The following is a 16,405-nucleotide window of genomic DNA, read 5'->3' as shown; positions in this document are numbered from 1 at the left end:
ATATTTAATATTAGATATTGTTATTACATTTTAAAACATTTTAAAAAATATTTTTATTGTTAACAAATTTGGAAGATACTTTTATTAGTAGCAATTTAATAATTTAAAGGCATATTCAATAGTTTACCCTTTTGATATTTTCAAAAAGTATATACAGTTAAATTTTTTATTCATTTAAATATTAAAAAAAATTTGAATAATAAATTAAAAATCTCAATCATTATTCATATTTTGTTGTGCATAAATATGAAACCAGAGTGCAAGTAAAAAAGCTAAGAATTACGAGATCGATTTGAGTTGTTTCTAGGTAGCGGTAAACCACATTGCTCTAATTTAGGTTGTGTGTTGGGGTTATTAATTAAAAAATATCTTACTGAAAAAATAATAAATTTTATTTTTTTAATATATATTGATTGTGAATTTATTAAAATAAAATATTAAAAAAATATTAATAATAGAGTATATATTAAGTCCCTTTAACTTAACGTAAGGGATTTGGATCCTCTAAATTTGAAATTTGTACTTTAGAGAATAAAGTGTAATCTTCTATCATTGAATGGTTTTTCTCTCATATTTATTCTTGGTCACACTTATAAAATAAATAGTGAAAAATCACATTTTATTATCTAAAGTGAAATTCAAACTTTAGAGAATTCAAATCCTAACGTAAGAGCTGATTAATTATTATGAGTTGCTATCAATTAGTTCTACTTAATAATTGGTTTTTGGTAGCTACTAATAAATTGTTATTTGCTATCCCTAGACTTTTTTGAGTTTTGACGGCTTCATGGGAACAACTAATCAATTGTTAAGAGATTGATGTCGTCGCTTAGGAATTGACTTTTTCTTTCTTCCTCTTTAGTCCTTTTTTTTTCCCTATCAAAGCTGCGTCAACTTTTTTTTTTCAATTTTTGTTTTAATTTATTATTAAGATGGATACATGTTGGATAGTGGATACTACTACTACTACCGGAAAACGGAAATGAGTAAGTCAACCCATGAATTAGACTGAGTTCAAATTATTAATAATAATTCAATAAGTTGAGTTTATGAGATCGTAATTGATGACAGTGATGAGCATGATATTTAAGTTTAGTTCATTTGCTCATCATGAGCTAGCTACGTTATATATAATATCAAATATTCTCACGTATAAGTTATTTTGATATATAAGTTCATATAAATTTTTTTAATCTAAGTTATCTCGTGTGCTTTTTTTTTTTTTTTTCACTCGTGATATTTTATTATTATCAATATCAATATCGTCTCTTGCTCTTTTTTTTCTTTTTTTTTATTAGAATTTCTTTTCTTTTTTCTTTCTCCTCCATTATCTTTATCTTTTTTTTTATCATCTTTATCATCATGATTATAATCTGATATAACAGATTTAGAATTAGTTAATTAATTATTGCTATTAGTATTAGTCAGTCAGAGTTACTAGCTAGCAAAATTAGTTAGATAGATTAAGTTAATTAGTTCTTGTGTAATTATATAAAAAATAAGTATGTAATGCATAAACAAATGATGAATAAACACAATTTTCATCTTCGCCAAAATTTCTCTTTCTCATTTTCTCCAATTCTCTCTTTCTGCAGATTCCAATTCTCCAAATTTCAATTCACTAACAGCTTCTTCTTTACTTGCACCTTCCTCCTCTATTTATCTTTCTCTCTCACTCCCTTCTCCTCATGTTTCACTTGCACATCATCAAAACTATAAAAAATTTCAAACACCATCAAATTTGCATTCTGAATTTGTTGATCACGCTGTAAATAAACCTGCACATTTAGCACACACTGCTGAACAAACAGAAAATCTTACATCACATGCATCACATCAAAATTCACAACCACTTGAACTTAGAAAATCTACAAGAATTAAAAGGTTACCAGCCTATCTCAAAGACTATCATTGTAAAGTGAACAATTCAGTTTCTAGCTCCACTCATCCTCTTTGTAGGTACCCTATTTCGCAACAAATTTTCTATGATGCACTTAATTCAAATTAAAATATTTTTTCTTTGGCTGTTGCTGCAAACGTTGTACCTAGTAACTATGAGGAAGCTGCTGCTCACCCTTGCTGGAGAGAAGCTATACAAAGCGAACTTGAGGCTTTGAAGAAAAATCAATTTTAGCAAATCATAACACTCCCTCATGGCAAGAAAGCTATAGGGTGCAAGTGGGTGTTCAGGATTAAATTTCTCCCTGACGGAAGCATCGAAAGATACAAAGCCAGGTTGGTTGCAAAAGGCTTCAAACAAATTGAAGGTGTCGACTTCATTGACACATTCAGCCCAATGGTTCAAATGTCAACTTTGAGAGTGGTTTTGGCCTTGGCGGCTGCAAAACAATGGCATATCAAGCAGCTAGATGTGAATATTTCTTTCTTGCATAGCGACCTACATGAAGAAGTTTATATGAGGCTTTCACCAGGGCTTCAACAATCTGAACTGGCAGCGAATGCAATGTGTAAATTGCGAAAATCGCTCTATGGCCTGTGGCAAACTAGTAAGCAGTGAAATTTGAAATTGACTGAAACATTGAACTCGGCTGATTTCTCCAAATCAGAATCGGATCATTCTTTGTACACCAAAATCACAGCTCAGGGGGTTACAATAATCATGGTTTACGTGGACGACTTTGTCTTGACAGGCAATGACCTTGCTGAGATTGATTCAATCACGGAGCAACTTGATCAAAAATTCAAAATTAAAGATTTAGGAGACTTGAAGTACTTCCTAGGCATGGAAGTGGCCAGCTCGTTAAAAGGAATCCATCTTTGTCAACGCAAGTATGCTTTAGACATTCTCAAGGACTTTGGCTTCTTAGAGTGCAAGCCAGCTAGCACTCCAATGGATTATACTTCTGTATCAAAATTGTCAAGGAAAAGTGGCAATACATTAGAGGATCGAGCCCTATACAGACAACTAGTTGGCAAGCTCTTGTACCTGATCAACACAAAGCCAGATTTAGCTTACGCAATGGGGATAATTAGTCAATTTATTGATTGTCCCATAGATGTACACCTGCAAGCTGCTCACAGGGTGCTGCGGTACTTAAAAGGATGTCTCTTAGTTGGTCTGTTCTTCCTGCCTGCCAATGATCTTAAACTCACAGGGTTCTCAGATGCAGACTAGGCAACGTGTGCAGATTCCAGAAAATTCATCACTGGCCATTGCTTCTACATTGGAAAGTCACTCATTAGATGAAAAAGCAAGAAACAGAACACTGTTGCGAGGTCGTCCTCAAAAGATGAGTACAGAGCTCTGGCCTTGGCAACATGCCAAGCTCAATGGCTATCTTACATCATGAATGATTTGGGCATGCCACTGACAGAGCCCATCACACTTTTCTGCGACAATAGATCAGCCATCCACATAGCCACTAATCCTATCTTCCACGAGAGAACTAAGCACATCGAGGTTGATTGTCACATTGCTCGAAACCAACATCTCTCAGGTCTCACACACCTCATGTTGGTTTCTTCATCAAACCAGTTGGTTGACTTCCTTACTAAGGCCTCAGCCCTTGGTCCCTTCTCAAGCAACATTTTCAAACTAGGCCTTTTGGATATTCATAGTCCTAGTTTGAGGGAGGTTGTAACCTATATAACAGACTTAGAATTAGTTAGTTAATTGTTGTTGTTAGTATTAGTCAGTTAGAATTTCCAGCTAGCAAAGTTAGTTAGGTAGATTAAGTTAACTAGCTCTTGTGTAATTATATAAAGATAAGCATGTAATGCAAAAACAGATGATGAATGAACACAATTTTTATCTTCGCCAAAATTCCTCTTTTCCATCTTCTTCAATTCTCTCCTTCTGCAGATTCCAATTCTCTAAATTCCAATTCACTAACAGCTTTTTCTTCACTTGCACCTTCCTCCTCTGTTCATCTCTCTCTCTCTCACTCCCGTCTCCAAATTCTTCACCCTTCACCTTTAGACTCACCTGACAGAGATTGATGAGAGCCCAAATCTCTCCAACCACGAAATTTCACAATGATCATCATCGTTATAGTCATCGTCGTCTTTTTCTTACATATATCGTCGTTATTGTTGTTGTTGTTGTTTTTGTTATCGTTATCATAGATTTTTTGACATATTGATGATATTATCGTTATCGTTATTGTTATCGTTATCGTAAAATTGATTTGGATGTGTTTTTATTGATAATTCAGTCATTTTTGTGTGTTGTTTTCAAACTGAGTTTGTATGTCGCAATCAATTAAGAAATTTAGTGTTGGAGTTATGAATCTAAATTATTATTGTGATGAATCTGTTCCATTCTCATTTCGGTGTATTTTAGAAAATTTTCAGCGTATTTTGGAAATCTTTCAGTGTATTGTAGAAATTTTTTGGTGTATTTTTATTCTGATAAGTTCTACATAATTTAAAACTCTTCCTCTTCCTCCTCCTCATCTTCTGTTGTTGCTTCTTATTTTTTTCACCATCATCATCATCTTTTTTTTCTTATTCATCTTTTCTTTCTTGTTTTATATTCTCAAGTTTTTTCTTGTTTTACTCTCTTAACAAGAATAAAAACAAAAAAATCAAATAAAAAAAGAAGAAAAAACACATAATATTGTAAAATTACTTGAAAGAGGATGAACCTACATTTATTTAACTAAAAGAAAGAAAGAAATAAGGAATAAAAGAAGAAAAAAATGCATTAAAGAAAATACTTTATGTGCATTTGTAGCAAAATTTTGGTGTAGGAGTTCTGAATCTAAATTATTATTATTGTGATAAATTTATTTCATTTTTGTTTGGTGTATTTTACAAATATTTCGGTGTATTTTGGAAATCTTTCGGTGTATTGTAGAAATATTTCGATATATTTTTATTCTGATAAGTTATGCACAATTCAAAATTATTCATCTTCCTCCTCCTTGTCATGTTCTGCTTTTACTTCTTCTTCTTTTTCATCATCATCATCATCTTCTTCTTTTTTTTCTTATTCAATTTTTCTTTCTCAAATTTCTTTTTATTTTACTCTCTTAACAAGAATAAAAAAAATAATAAACAAAGAAGAATATGAAACATATAATGCTATAAAATTACTTGAAGAGGATGAACCTACATTCATTCAACTAAAAGAAAGAAAGAAAAAAGAAAAAAAAGAAGAAAAAAATGCATTAAAAGAAATATTTTTCTGCATTTGTAGCAAAATTTCGGTGTAAGAGTTCTGAATCTGAATTATTATTGTGATGAATTTGTTCCATTCTCATTTCAGTGTATTTTGAATTTATTTTGGTATATTTTGAAAATCTTTCGGTGTATTGTGAAAATTTTTCGGTGTATTTTTATTCTGATAAATTTTGCATAATTCAAAACTCTTCTTCTTCCTCCTCTTCATCTTGTGCTGCTACTTCTTCTTTTTCACCATCATTATCATCTTCTTTATTTTTTCTTATTCATCTTTTCCTTCTTGTTTTACTTTCTCAAGTTTCTTCTTGTTTTACTTTCTTAACAAGAATAAAAACAAAAAAATCAAACAAAGAAGAAGAAACACATAATATTGCAAAATTACTTGAAAGATGATGAACTTACATTCATTCAATTAAAAGAAAGAAAGAAATAAGAAAAAGAAGAAGAAGAAAAAATACAGCGTTAGAGAAAATATTTCTGTATATATGCAGCAAATTTCGGTATAAAACGAAGATATTTATGTGTATTGTTTAAGAATTTTGATATTTTTGTACTGATAAGTTCTACATAATTCAAAATTCTTCTTCTTCATCCTCTTCATCTTCTGCTTCTTCTTCATCTTCTTATTTCATTTTCTCATAATATTTCTTGGGAGAAAAAATTAAACAAAGAAAAAATACATAATAATATTACAAAATCAATAGAAAGAGGAGGAGGAAAAACATGCAGCAATAATAATAATAATAAAAAAAACGACAATGAGGATGAAACACGCGAAGAAGAAGAAGATGAAGAAGGAACGCAAAGAAAAAGGAGAAAAAATGCAAAGAAGAAGGAGAAGAAGAAGGAGGAGGAGAAGGAGGAGGAGGAGGAAGAACGTAGAATACAAACGTTAGAGAAGAATCATTTCTCATTTTGCGCTATTTAAAGTTGAGGAAGGAACACGCTCTCTAAATTAAAGGTTGTATTTGTTGGGTTTAGACTAACTTATATAAACTTGTATGCCAAAAAAACTTGTATATGTAACAAGTTTTATATAATATATACTAGCAAGTAGCAACTTTGCAGACAAATTCAATTATTTTTCTATTATTTTAGAAGAATTATTTTTTAGAGTAAAGTATCATTTTTGTCTCCAACGTTTGGGGTAAGTCTTAAAGTTGTCCCTAACGTTAAGGACAACTTTAAAATTTACTCCAAACGTTGGGGACAAAAAGCGATACTTTACTCTATCTTTTATAATTATTTTCAAATTATTGTAAATTTTAACATTCTAATTTAAAAGTTAACTAGAAATAATAAATTATAAAAAATATGCATTGCTTAAATTATCTTGCATTTTTTGTTTCTCATTATATTTCCTAACCTATTAAGTCAATGATTAATTTATAATGAATTTGAATTTCATTTAAGAATTACTTATCATTAATTAATAAATTGTTGTATATAAAAGTAGAATTTAAATCATTTTTGACACTTACTTAAATTAATTATATTATCTTATATTTTAAAAAAATATAATAAATAAATTTAAATTAAATAAGACAAGAAAAAAACGTTACGTTATTGTATATAAGAAACTCAACATAAAGATAAAGTATTTACGAATGCCATTATAAGTTAGTTATTTTTAAATGTCATTGAAATTTATTTCTTTTCCCACAAATTTAATTGGAAGCCAGAATAAAAATTTGTATCTCAAATATTATTCATCTTCATGCATAATATTAATGGATAAAAATTAACTTTTTTATTTTATATTCAATATTTTCAATTTTTTTTAGTAAAAGAAAATTTGTTATATATTTAATTTTTTTTTACAATTAAATTTAATTAAGTTAGTTTAAATCTAACAAAAATTAATTTTATTACATTTCAACTATTTTCACTAATGTAAACATTCGTATTCTGTATTTTTTTTCTTTTTTTTTTGTGTTCCGTCTATTTTTTTGTGTGTGTTTTCTCCTCATTATTATTGTTTTATTGATGTTGTTGTTGTTGTATGAATTTTTTTTCTCTCCTCTTTTTTTAGTAATTTTGTAGCATTATATATTTTTTCTTTTTTTGTTTATTTTTTTTATTTTTATTCTTGTTAAAAAAAGAAAATAAGAAGAATTATAAAAAAATAAAATAAGAAAGAGCAGATGGATAATTTTTATGCATAATTTTAATATCTCTTTATACTTTACAAATACTTTTAAAGTAGAAATTCAAATTATGACTTTTTTGACGTGTCAAATATATACATTTTGAAAGAACATGGTTTATATAATTTTTTTTAGTGCTTTGTTAGGAAATGCAAAAGATAAAAAAATAAAAAAAATAAAAAATAAAACATTTTTCAAAGTATGATATTCCTGCTTATTACAAAAGCACATCAAGAGAGTCTAGAAACCTTTTAATGACACTTGTTTGTTAGGTTTTGGAGTTAGTTATTAATTTTTACACTCCCATTTTTATGATATAGAATTTTCAGGCTTATTATCATTAGTGGTATAAGCTGAATTTTATGCATAAAAAGTGTAAAAAATAGAAAATTTCTAGAAAAATATGAATGATTACAAAATATGCGTCTTGAGTCTTGACCACGATGCCGCCTTAAGAATTTCTTGGAAAACTATTAATACATCTAAACACGTCTTAGTAGGTAATAATCAATTGCTACCATGACTCGTGCATTACCACGAAACAACGAAAGTAAACGGCTCACACCAACGATCAAAAGCAATAAAGTTTAATAATTTTTTCAAATATTTTCATAGAAATGTGTCACATTATTTAATGTTGATTAAGTATATTGTGGAAAATGATATTTGTGACTAAGCCAAACTTTGAGAACCACATGTAACCGCGTCCATATACACGAATTAAAAAGTCTATTAGGGACGCGTAATTTTGTGCCCCTTGTCACATACAACTATATATAAATACATTCACATTTTAGTGCTACCAAATTCACAAAACAAATTCTCCACAGCTTCTCCTCAAAGATTTGAAGCACTCATAAAAAGAAAACAAACAAACAAACAAAAAAACAACACCCATAATTTTGAAACCATGTCTTTCTCAAAGAAATTGCCTTTGGTTCTCTTGTTTTCTTCCCTTTTCATCCATGCATCTTTAGGTACGTATGGTCGATCTCTTTGCTATTTTTCATGTCTTGTTCATTTGTTTTTTCTTTCATACCACAATAATGAAGTCATTTTATATATATGGAATCAAACATAATTACTATGAGATAATTAGATATTATTAGTATAGCGTAGTTTAATTTTTGGGTCAATTAAGGAGAAACACCTTGAATATATCAATCCCTTAATATATAACACTAAGTGAGTTAATTTATATATTATCATCAATTTTTATATCCAACAATATTTTAGGAAAATTTCAAAGTTGCACCCTAAAAAAAATGTCTCGAAAATAAGTAGTGCATGCAAATAATTCCTTAAATTAATTTGATTTTAGGATATATAAAATACTAATAAAATGTAAAATTGATGAATTATTGGCAGGTGAGTTGGTATGTGAGGACTTGCCAAAGGACTTGTGTGCATTCTCAATAGCCTCCTCAGGGAAGAGGTGTTTGTTAGAGACAGAGAGAGCGGCGGACGGCGGCGTGGAGTACCAATGCCGGACGTCAGAAGCCGTGGTGGAGAGGATGTCGGAGTACATCGAGACGGACCAATGTGTGGCGGATTGTGGCGTTGATAGGAGCTCAGTTGGGATCTCATCTGATGCTTTCTTTGAGCCACAATTCACCGGCAAGCTTTGCTCCCCAGCTTGTTACAAGAATTGCCCTAACATTGTTGACCTTTTCTTCAACTTGGCTGCTGGAGAGGGTAAGATCGTAATTCATCATTCTTGTTGCTTATTCTTCACAAAATCAAAGAAGTAAAGATTGCATTACATGCAGAGAGGACTCTGTTTATTCCATTATCACTTTTAAATGGCCAAATTTTTGTATTTGTAACCTATTAAAATGCATTTTATGGTAACTATAATTATGATGACTATAAAATTTTGACAGTACTTAAAAAAATAGCTAAAATTAAAATTATATTTTTTAATTCAAACAAATAAAAAAATATAACATTAATTTTAGCTATACATTTTAAGTGTTATTATCAAAATATACAATCACCATAAGTTCATAACTATTGTAATAATAAGTAATAACCACCATAAAATTGACCTTAAAATATATATTTAAATTTATGCAGGAGTGTATTTACCAGAGCTATGTGAGAAGCACAAGACAAACCCTCACCGTGCCATGGTTGAGCTAATGAGCTCAGGAATTGCAGCTCCAGGACCTGTTTCTAATAATCTCTCTGAAGATATTTCATCAGCATCTGCCCCTTCTCCACAGTGATCATTATCATTTTTTTTCACTTTTCTTTTTAAGAGATGGTGCAAATTTTAATGGGTTGGGTTCGGATTTAAACATTGGTGTTAATATAGAGTTTAGCATATGTAACTAGTTATATATTTATTATCTAAATTTGTCACATTTTGAAAATATTGTTAGTCCTCTTTTTGAGAGAGATCATATGAACTTTGATACAATAAAAAAAGTGCTGTTCTCGGTACTAGATACAAATTTCTCATGTGTTTTGCTTTTTTTTTTAAATTTAATTTATTATGTATTAAATATATAAAAGAATTTTATATTATTGTCTAACATTTTTAAAATAAGAGCAATAATAATATCACAAAAGATTGAAGAAAATCAGTACAATTACAATTACAATTACTGCACGACAAATCATAAAAACACAAATCAAGTATGCTAATTGAAATTTATTGTCATCCATGGAGACAATTCTATATATTTTAGAATATTCATTGATGATGGGTAAAAGAATAAAAAATGTTAGAAGACATTAGAGTTTATTATTTTTTATTGTTAATTAATTATTAATGTTTAAAAATATAAAATATTATATTTTATTAAATTATAGACTAAAAAAATTAAATTAATAATTAAAAATAATAAATTTTGATCTTCCTAATATTTCTCTAAAAGAATAACCATCTTGACCTTGACATTCTAAGTTGTATCTCATAATTGATATCTGTTTGTCGATTAAATTTCTACGGTGAAAAAAATATCTTTCACTTTCCACGTGTTAGATCCCGGCACCATGAAGGAATTGGCCAATTTTTGAAACTTGGAATTTGACATTTTCAACTAGGAATATCTAAGCCATCAACTTTTGAATTTTCATGTTTGATCTAAACCTTCTAGAAATGGAGTTCTAACAGCTGATAAAGGTTTTTAAGTAAACTACAATAAATTTATTTTGGCGGTCCCTTTTATATTTAGGTCCTTTTTTTTAATCTTAATTAGTACAGTGAGAACCCGAATCTCATAAGAGTATAAGACTGACCTAATTGACATTTTTGAAAATAAAATTAAAGTAACGATTGAATTGTCTCTGAATGATCTTAAATTTATGCTGTAAAATTAATTACTGGTACAATTATCAAGATAAGTTACTTACTTATACTCTTTTGGTACAACTTCTTTTCAAACTCAACAATAATGCAAAATGCTTGTATGCTGACTTTTTTTAAAGCATGATTAAAAGACAAAGAACATCTCTAAGTTGGAATTTTGAAGTGCTTGAAAAGTGAAAACTAATAATGAATTCATCTCATTCCTCAACGCCTTCTCTAGCTTCGCTTTCCATTATGATTGGTACATTTCTCTTAAAAATCCCAACTTACAAAAACACGCTTATATAACTCTAAATTTTATACTATCACATCAATGTAGAGAATTAGGCCGCCACTTCTTATAATCTTTAAATGCACGTGATTTGTAGAATTGTTCTTAAATTCCTGAAAATTTTATGTTGAACAAAATATTTCAGTATATAATTTCTAATGTAGAATTTTCAGGAATGTAAAAATATTACATGAATCTCATGTTCTATTAGTTTCTACGTTTTGCCTAGGACCATGGAATTCGGAATCTATATATCTAAATAATGCTATATAACTAGAACTTAGAGGTTAAAAAAAAATTAAAAAACATATTTTTGTATATTTTTTCCGTCAAATAATTATACCCTAGTACTCTACATACAGTTAAGATTCCATGGGTTCCATATAACTACTTCCTAGTTACTAGGGATGGAAAAAAGTCGGACAACTTACAAGAGGTCTGTAGCTTGACTTGTGTTTAGCTTGACCTGACTTGTTATAAAAGAAGCACATGTTCAGTTTTTTTTAAAAGTCTTAATATGTTAATAAGTCAGGTCCAAACTAATTAATTAGCTTTATTAGCCTATTAGGTCTGTTTGTGCCGGTTAAAACATAATTAAATATATAAATAATTTTTTATTATTAATAAAATTATAAGATATTTTAAATTTTTTATATTTTATTATAAATATTTTTATATATTTTAAATATTTTAAAAGATTAAAAATTCTTATAAATATTAAATATGATATATTACATATAAATATTTTTATTAAAAAATAATTTTTTAAATAATATTTTTATTTTCGTAAACAAAAAAATATCAAACCTTTTAATAAACTTCAAGTCAGGTAACCAGCCAGGCTTAATACTTTATAAAGAGTCTAAAGAGCCTATAACAGACTACAGGTCAGACTCAGGCCAATTAACTATATAATAAACCAGACTTGTTAAGAGCAAAACCTGACCTTGTCTAGTTTATTTTCACAGTTAAGATTTGAACATGGTTTACTTTCCGGCTTAAAAAGATGTCACTAAAAGAAGCTTGCAGCGGTAGGGTTTTTTTTTTTTTTTTACTTGGCAATGCTAGTTTTGTAGATTCTCAAACGAGGAACACAACAGTTTTTGGATTGATTTGAAGGAAAGAAAAAAACACATTTTTCCACAAAAAAAAACCCTTGTTAAGGCCTTGGAAGCCATCCCAACTACTTTTGGATCTATAAAGAAAGCTAACCAACCATCCCAATTACAAAAGTTTTATTTTATTTTATTTTTTCATATGCTTCAGTTTGTGTAAAATTTACAACATGTTTTCACTTTTGGGCCTGATGTGATTAGCAATTTTCATTTATGATCTGAAAGTTTTGCCATTTAAATTGGGGCCGAAGGCCATAACTAACAGTAGACTAATTCATTATTTTATTTTCTTGGTCAGGAGACTAATTAACTATAGTGTGGAGGAGGTCCAAGCGATACAAGCTATCAATGGGTCTTGGGTAGCCCAGTTTGAAGGAATATCCCCATAACAATTATAACTTTTTAAGATCATATAATGACCCAAAAATAAATAACTTATCAGTCTAAAAACGAAAATAAAACTTGGATTAAAAAAAAACTTGATCGACTCGTAAACTTAAATAAGTGTTAAAATTTAAATCCTGTCTTGTGCATGCAAACTCTTAAATAAAGTTTAAATTCGCATCAGATTAACTTAATTAATACTATACAATATATATCATTCATTGATGCATGTATTGGCTAACATGTTACTTAAATGTGCTACTGTAATGAGTTATAAGATTTTAAGGTAGAGAATTATCACCACAGAAATTAATTATTATTGGAGGAAGATCTAAGGTCTTTCAAGATTTTTTAGATATTTGAATTCTTGAGACTCATATGATGCACTTTATAAGGTATTCTTTAAGTAAAAAATTTTTATTGATCAGAATCTTTTACTAGTCCTTTATATTAAGCCAGCTCTCAATGGAAAAATAAATGTAACAAAATTTTTGGTAAAATCATCACTATAAAAATTAGTTATTATGTAAAAGAGATCAATGTATGTTTATAAGAATTTTATTCAGAAATTGACCTTGAAATTCATACAACTAACTTACAATTATTCTAAATCAATCTCACTAGATAATTATTAAAGAATTTAGTCAACAATAAATCAACAAATATTTTTAAACTGTATTCTATACTAATTAATTATTATTAATTAATAATTATTTAAATTTTATTTTTTAAAAAATATAAAATTAATAATTATTAATTATAGTTGTTTAAAATTAACGAATTAAAAATTATTTATCTATAAATTTTCATAAACAAGAGTTTTAAGAATGCTAATAAATAAACCGGGTCAGTAGCCAGCCGGATTGCGTGTTTCTGTTTTGATGTAATTGATGAGAACACAGCTAATTTCCACCTCAGTTCTTGGCTTGTAGGTATGTGAAGTCAAGCCCTAGAAAAGTTTTACACTATTAACTATATACATTATATTAACCCCGGATTTCTATATTCTCAGGGTTAGAAAAATATGAAACATAATATTTTATAAGCTGAGAAGATAAGGTTTGAAAGTGGAATTTATATTTATTAACAATAAGTAAACATTATTATAAATTAGTCGTAGTTATTTGTGATGTTGTCAAAGAGATTTGGAACATCATATCTCCTGAAAATATCTCGATCTTTATTCTGGTCCTCGAAAGATAAAATTAATCGAAATCGTCCCTGAAAGATACACGACTTGGTCACGTTAATCCTTTCCTCAGTTGGATGATGACGTGGTGGGTTAATGCCACGTGTCAGATCAGTGACAGGTGGCATGCCACGTGTCACTTGACATATAAAAAAGTTATTTATAATCAAAATAGTCCTTGAAAGTTCAGACGTAAGTCATTTTCACCTCTAAAATTTTAAAAATTAATCAAATTAGTCCTTATATATTTTTTTTATTTTTTATTGATAATATTAAATTTAAAATATTTTTTGATACTACTAATTTTAATAGAAATGTAATTGACAAACAAAAAATTAGTAATTGTATCTTTTCTTCTTAAAAATTTTTTCAATAAAATTATCTCTTTCCTTTAATTCTTCTCAAAATCTCTCTTATTCTTTTCTATTCTAAAACATTTTTCTTGCATTAACACATTTTGCTGGAATATATGTATACTCAAAATTGAAATGTATGTATTTGTTAACCTAAAAAAAGTTATATGCTCAAAATCAAAATTTATGTATGTTAACCTAAACAAAGTTATACCACTATTTTTTTTCTACTACATTTTTTTCTCATTACGGTATTACGTACATATAGGATGTAATGATAGTGATATTAAAATTCAAAATTCAATAAGATCCACAAATTTTGCTTCCACTTCAAACTTTACAAAATATTGAAAATTTATTGCTTAATTATTATTATTATTATATATGCTAAACGAATTGCTTTTTAAGCGTACTACATGAAAAGATCATAATAAATTTTTGTGGGTTGCATATGTTTGAGATAGATTATATAATTTTTCTTTTAATACATAAATTTTGGTTTTGAGCATATAACTTTGTTTAGGTTAACAAATACATATATTTGAATTTTGAGTATATATATATATATATTCCAGCAAAATGTAATAATGTAAGAAAAATGTTTTAGAATAGAAAAGAATAAGAGAGATTTTGAGAAGAATTAAAGGAGAGAGATAATTTTATTGAAAAATTTTTAAGAAGAAAAGATACAATTACTAATTTTTTGTTTGTCAATTACATTTCTATTAAAATTAGTAGTATCAAAAAATATTTCAAATTTAATATTATCAAGGAAAAATAAAAAATATATAAGGACTAATTTGATTAATTTTTAAAATTTTAGGGATGAAAATGACTTACATCTGAACTTTCAAGAACTATTTTGATTATAAATAACTTTTTTACATGTCAAGTGACACGTGGCATTAACCCACCACGTCATCATCCAACTAACAGAAGGACTAACGTGACCAAGTCGTGTATCTTTCGGGGACGATTTCGATTAATTTTATCTTTCGAGGACCAAAATGGAGATTGAAATATCTTTTAGAGACGATTTTGACTATTAACTCATACTATGGTATTATAAATCTGCCAAATAAAGGTCCATAGTCAAAGGTACACAAAAACTGAATACTCAAGCAACCGAAATTATTTTTGCCTCACTTTTAAGTTACATATTAATGGACACTACAAGAGAGGCGGAGAGTTGAAACAGTTTTTTAGGATTTGCAAATAGAATATCATCGGTTTAAGAATTGCTTTTCCTAAGGGCGTCGGATTGTATTTTGCAGTAGTTTCCAGCAACCGCTGCAATTTACATATTTTGTATCGATAGAATTTGCTGCGGTTTTGAACTGCCGCGTTATGGCAAAAGGTGATTGCTCCGTCTTTTACCACTATCAACACCCGCCGTTACTTGGCGTTGCAATTTTTAAAATTTTATTAGCGACGCTTTTGAACCGCCGTCATATTAAATTCGCCAATTTTTTAAATTATTTTCGGCGGTTTTGAACCGCCGCTATTTATTGCAGTTATTTTTTAACATAAAATATTTTAATATTTTTTTCTATAAATACTCTGAGAATTTTTTTTGGATTATTTTTTAATTTTAAAAATCTTATCAATTTTCTATAAAAATCTAAATTGAGGACGAGAATTCATGAAAATTTAACTACGAAATAAACTAATATATTTATATTAATATCAATAAAGTATTTCACTAATTAATAATGCTGCATAGTCAACTTAAACAAAACATATACTTGAAAAAAATAACGCCAAATACTAATTTCTATTTTTCGCTGTGTTCATCCAAAGAATTTATCTGTCCAGCGATGTCTAGTGGTAACTCTCCATCTTGCCGTTGAATCAGATAACTTAGAACACTCTCTATTGGCTATCTCTTCATCTTTTTTGCTACTACATCATCTTTCACTGCCTTTCTTTTCAATTTTTCTGTTGTTACTTCATCCTTTATGCCTTCCTTTTCAATGTCTCTACTGCTACTTCATCCTTCACTGCCTTCCTTCTCAATTTCTCAGCCATCACCTCTGCCTATAGTTCAAACAGCATCCTTTGTGCCTCATCTGTTTGAGCTCTATCCACCGGCAGATGCAAACTCGGATAGAAGAGTTGACTTAGAGTCAGTCCGAAACCTACGCCACGCAATCCGAGAGCTTGGGCAAGGGAATCATTTTCAGACAATATTCTAGTAGATTCATTACGCTGCTCAATCTCCACAATTTTTTCTTACAGACGTAAATAAGCATACATAATCAATTACGGGCTAGAGCATACTATATCAATCCTCCGAGCTTCGTCATATAGACAAGAGTCATTACCTCGTTTATCCACTAAGGTCCATAATTCTCCTTTACCAACTCTCCTCCCTTGTCGTTCTGACTGTAACAATACAGTTTATACCATAACCGTATTAAACCTAAATAAAGAAGATGCAATCCAAAATACAGTTCAAAAATAAATTCAAACCTAAATTACCTCT

The 16,405-nt window shown here is 28.8% G+C and overlaps 1 protein-coding gene across 1 annotated transcript; it reads left to right on the top strand.

Moving 5' to 3' along the window:
• The first annotated feature begins 8,018 nt into the window (after positions 1-8,018).
• On the top strand, positions 8,019-9,829 carry LOC130957757 (uncharacterized). The gene is made up of 3 exons (XM_057884606.1): positions 8,019-8,269; positions 8,661-8,987; positions 9,369-9,829. The coding sequence occupies exons 1-3, from the start codon at positions 8,203-8,205 to the stop codon at positions 9,518-9,520; spliced, it is 546 nt and encodes a 181-aa protein (XP_057740589.1). The 5' UTR covers positions 8,019-8,202; the 3' UTR covers positions 9,521-9,829.
• Positions 9,830-16,405: the final 6,576 nt, after the last annotated feature.

Source organism: Arachis stenosperma, chromosome 2 (assembly GCF_014773155.1).
Source record: "Arachis stenosperma cultivar V10309 chromosome 2, arast.V10309.gnm1.PFL2, whole genome shotgun sequence".
NCBI classification, from domain to species: domain Eukaryota; kingdom Viridiplantae; phylum Streptophyta; class Magnoliopsida; order Fabales; family Fabaceae; genus Arachis; species Arachis stenosperma.
The sequence above is the reverse complement of the archived record's forward strand: the minus strand, read 5'-3'. Positions and strand labels throughout refer to the sequence as shown.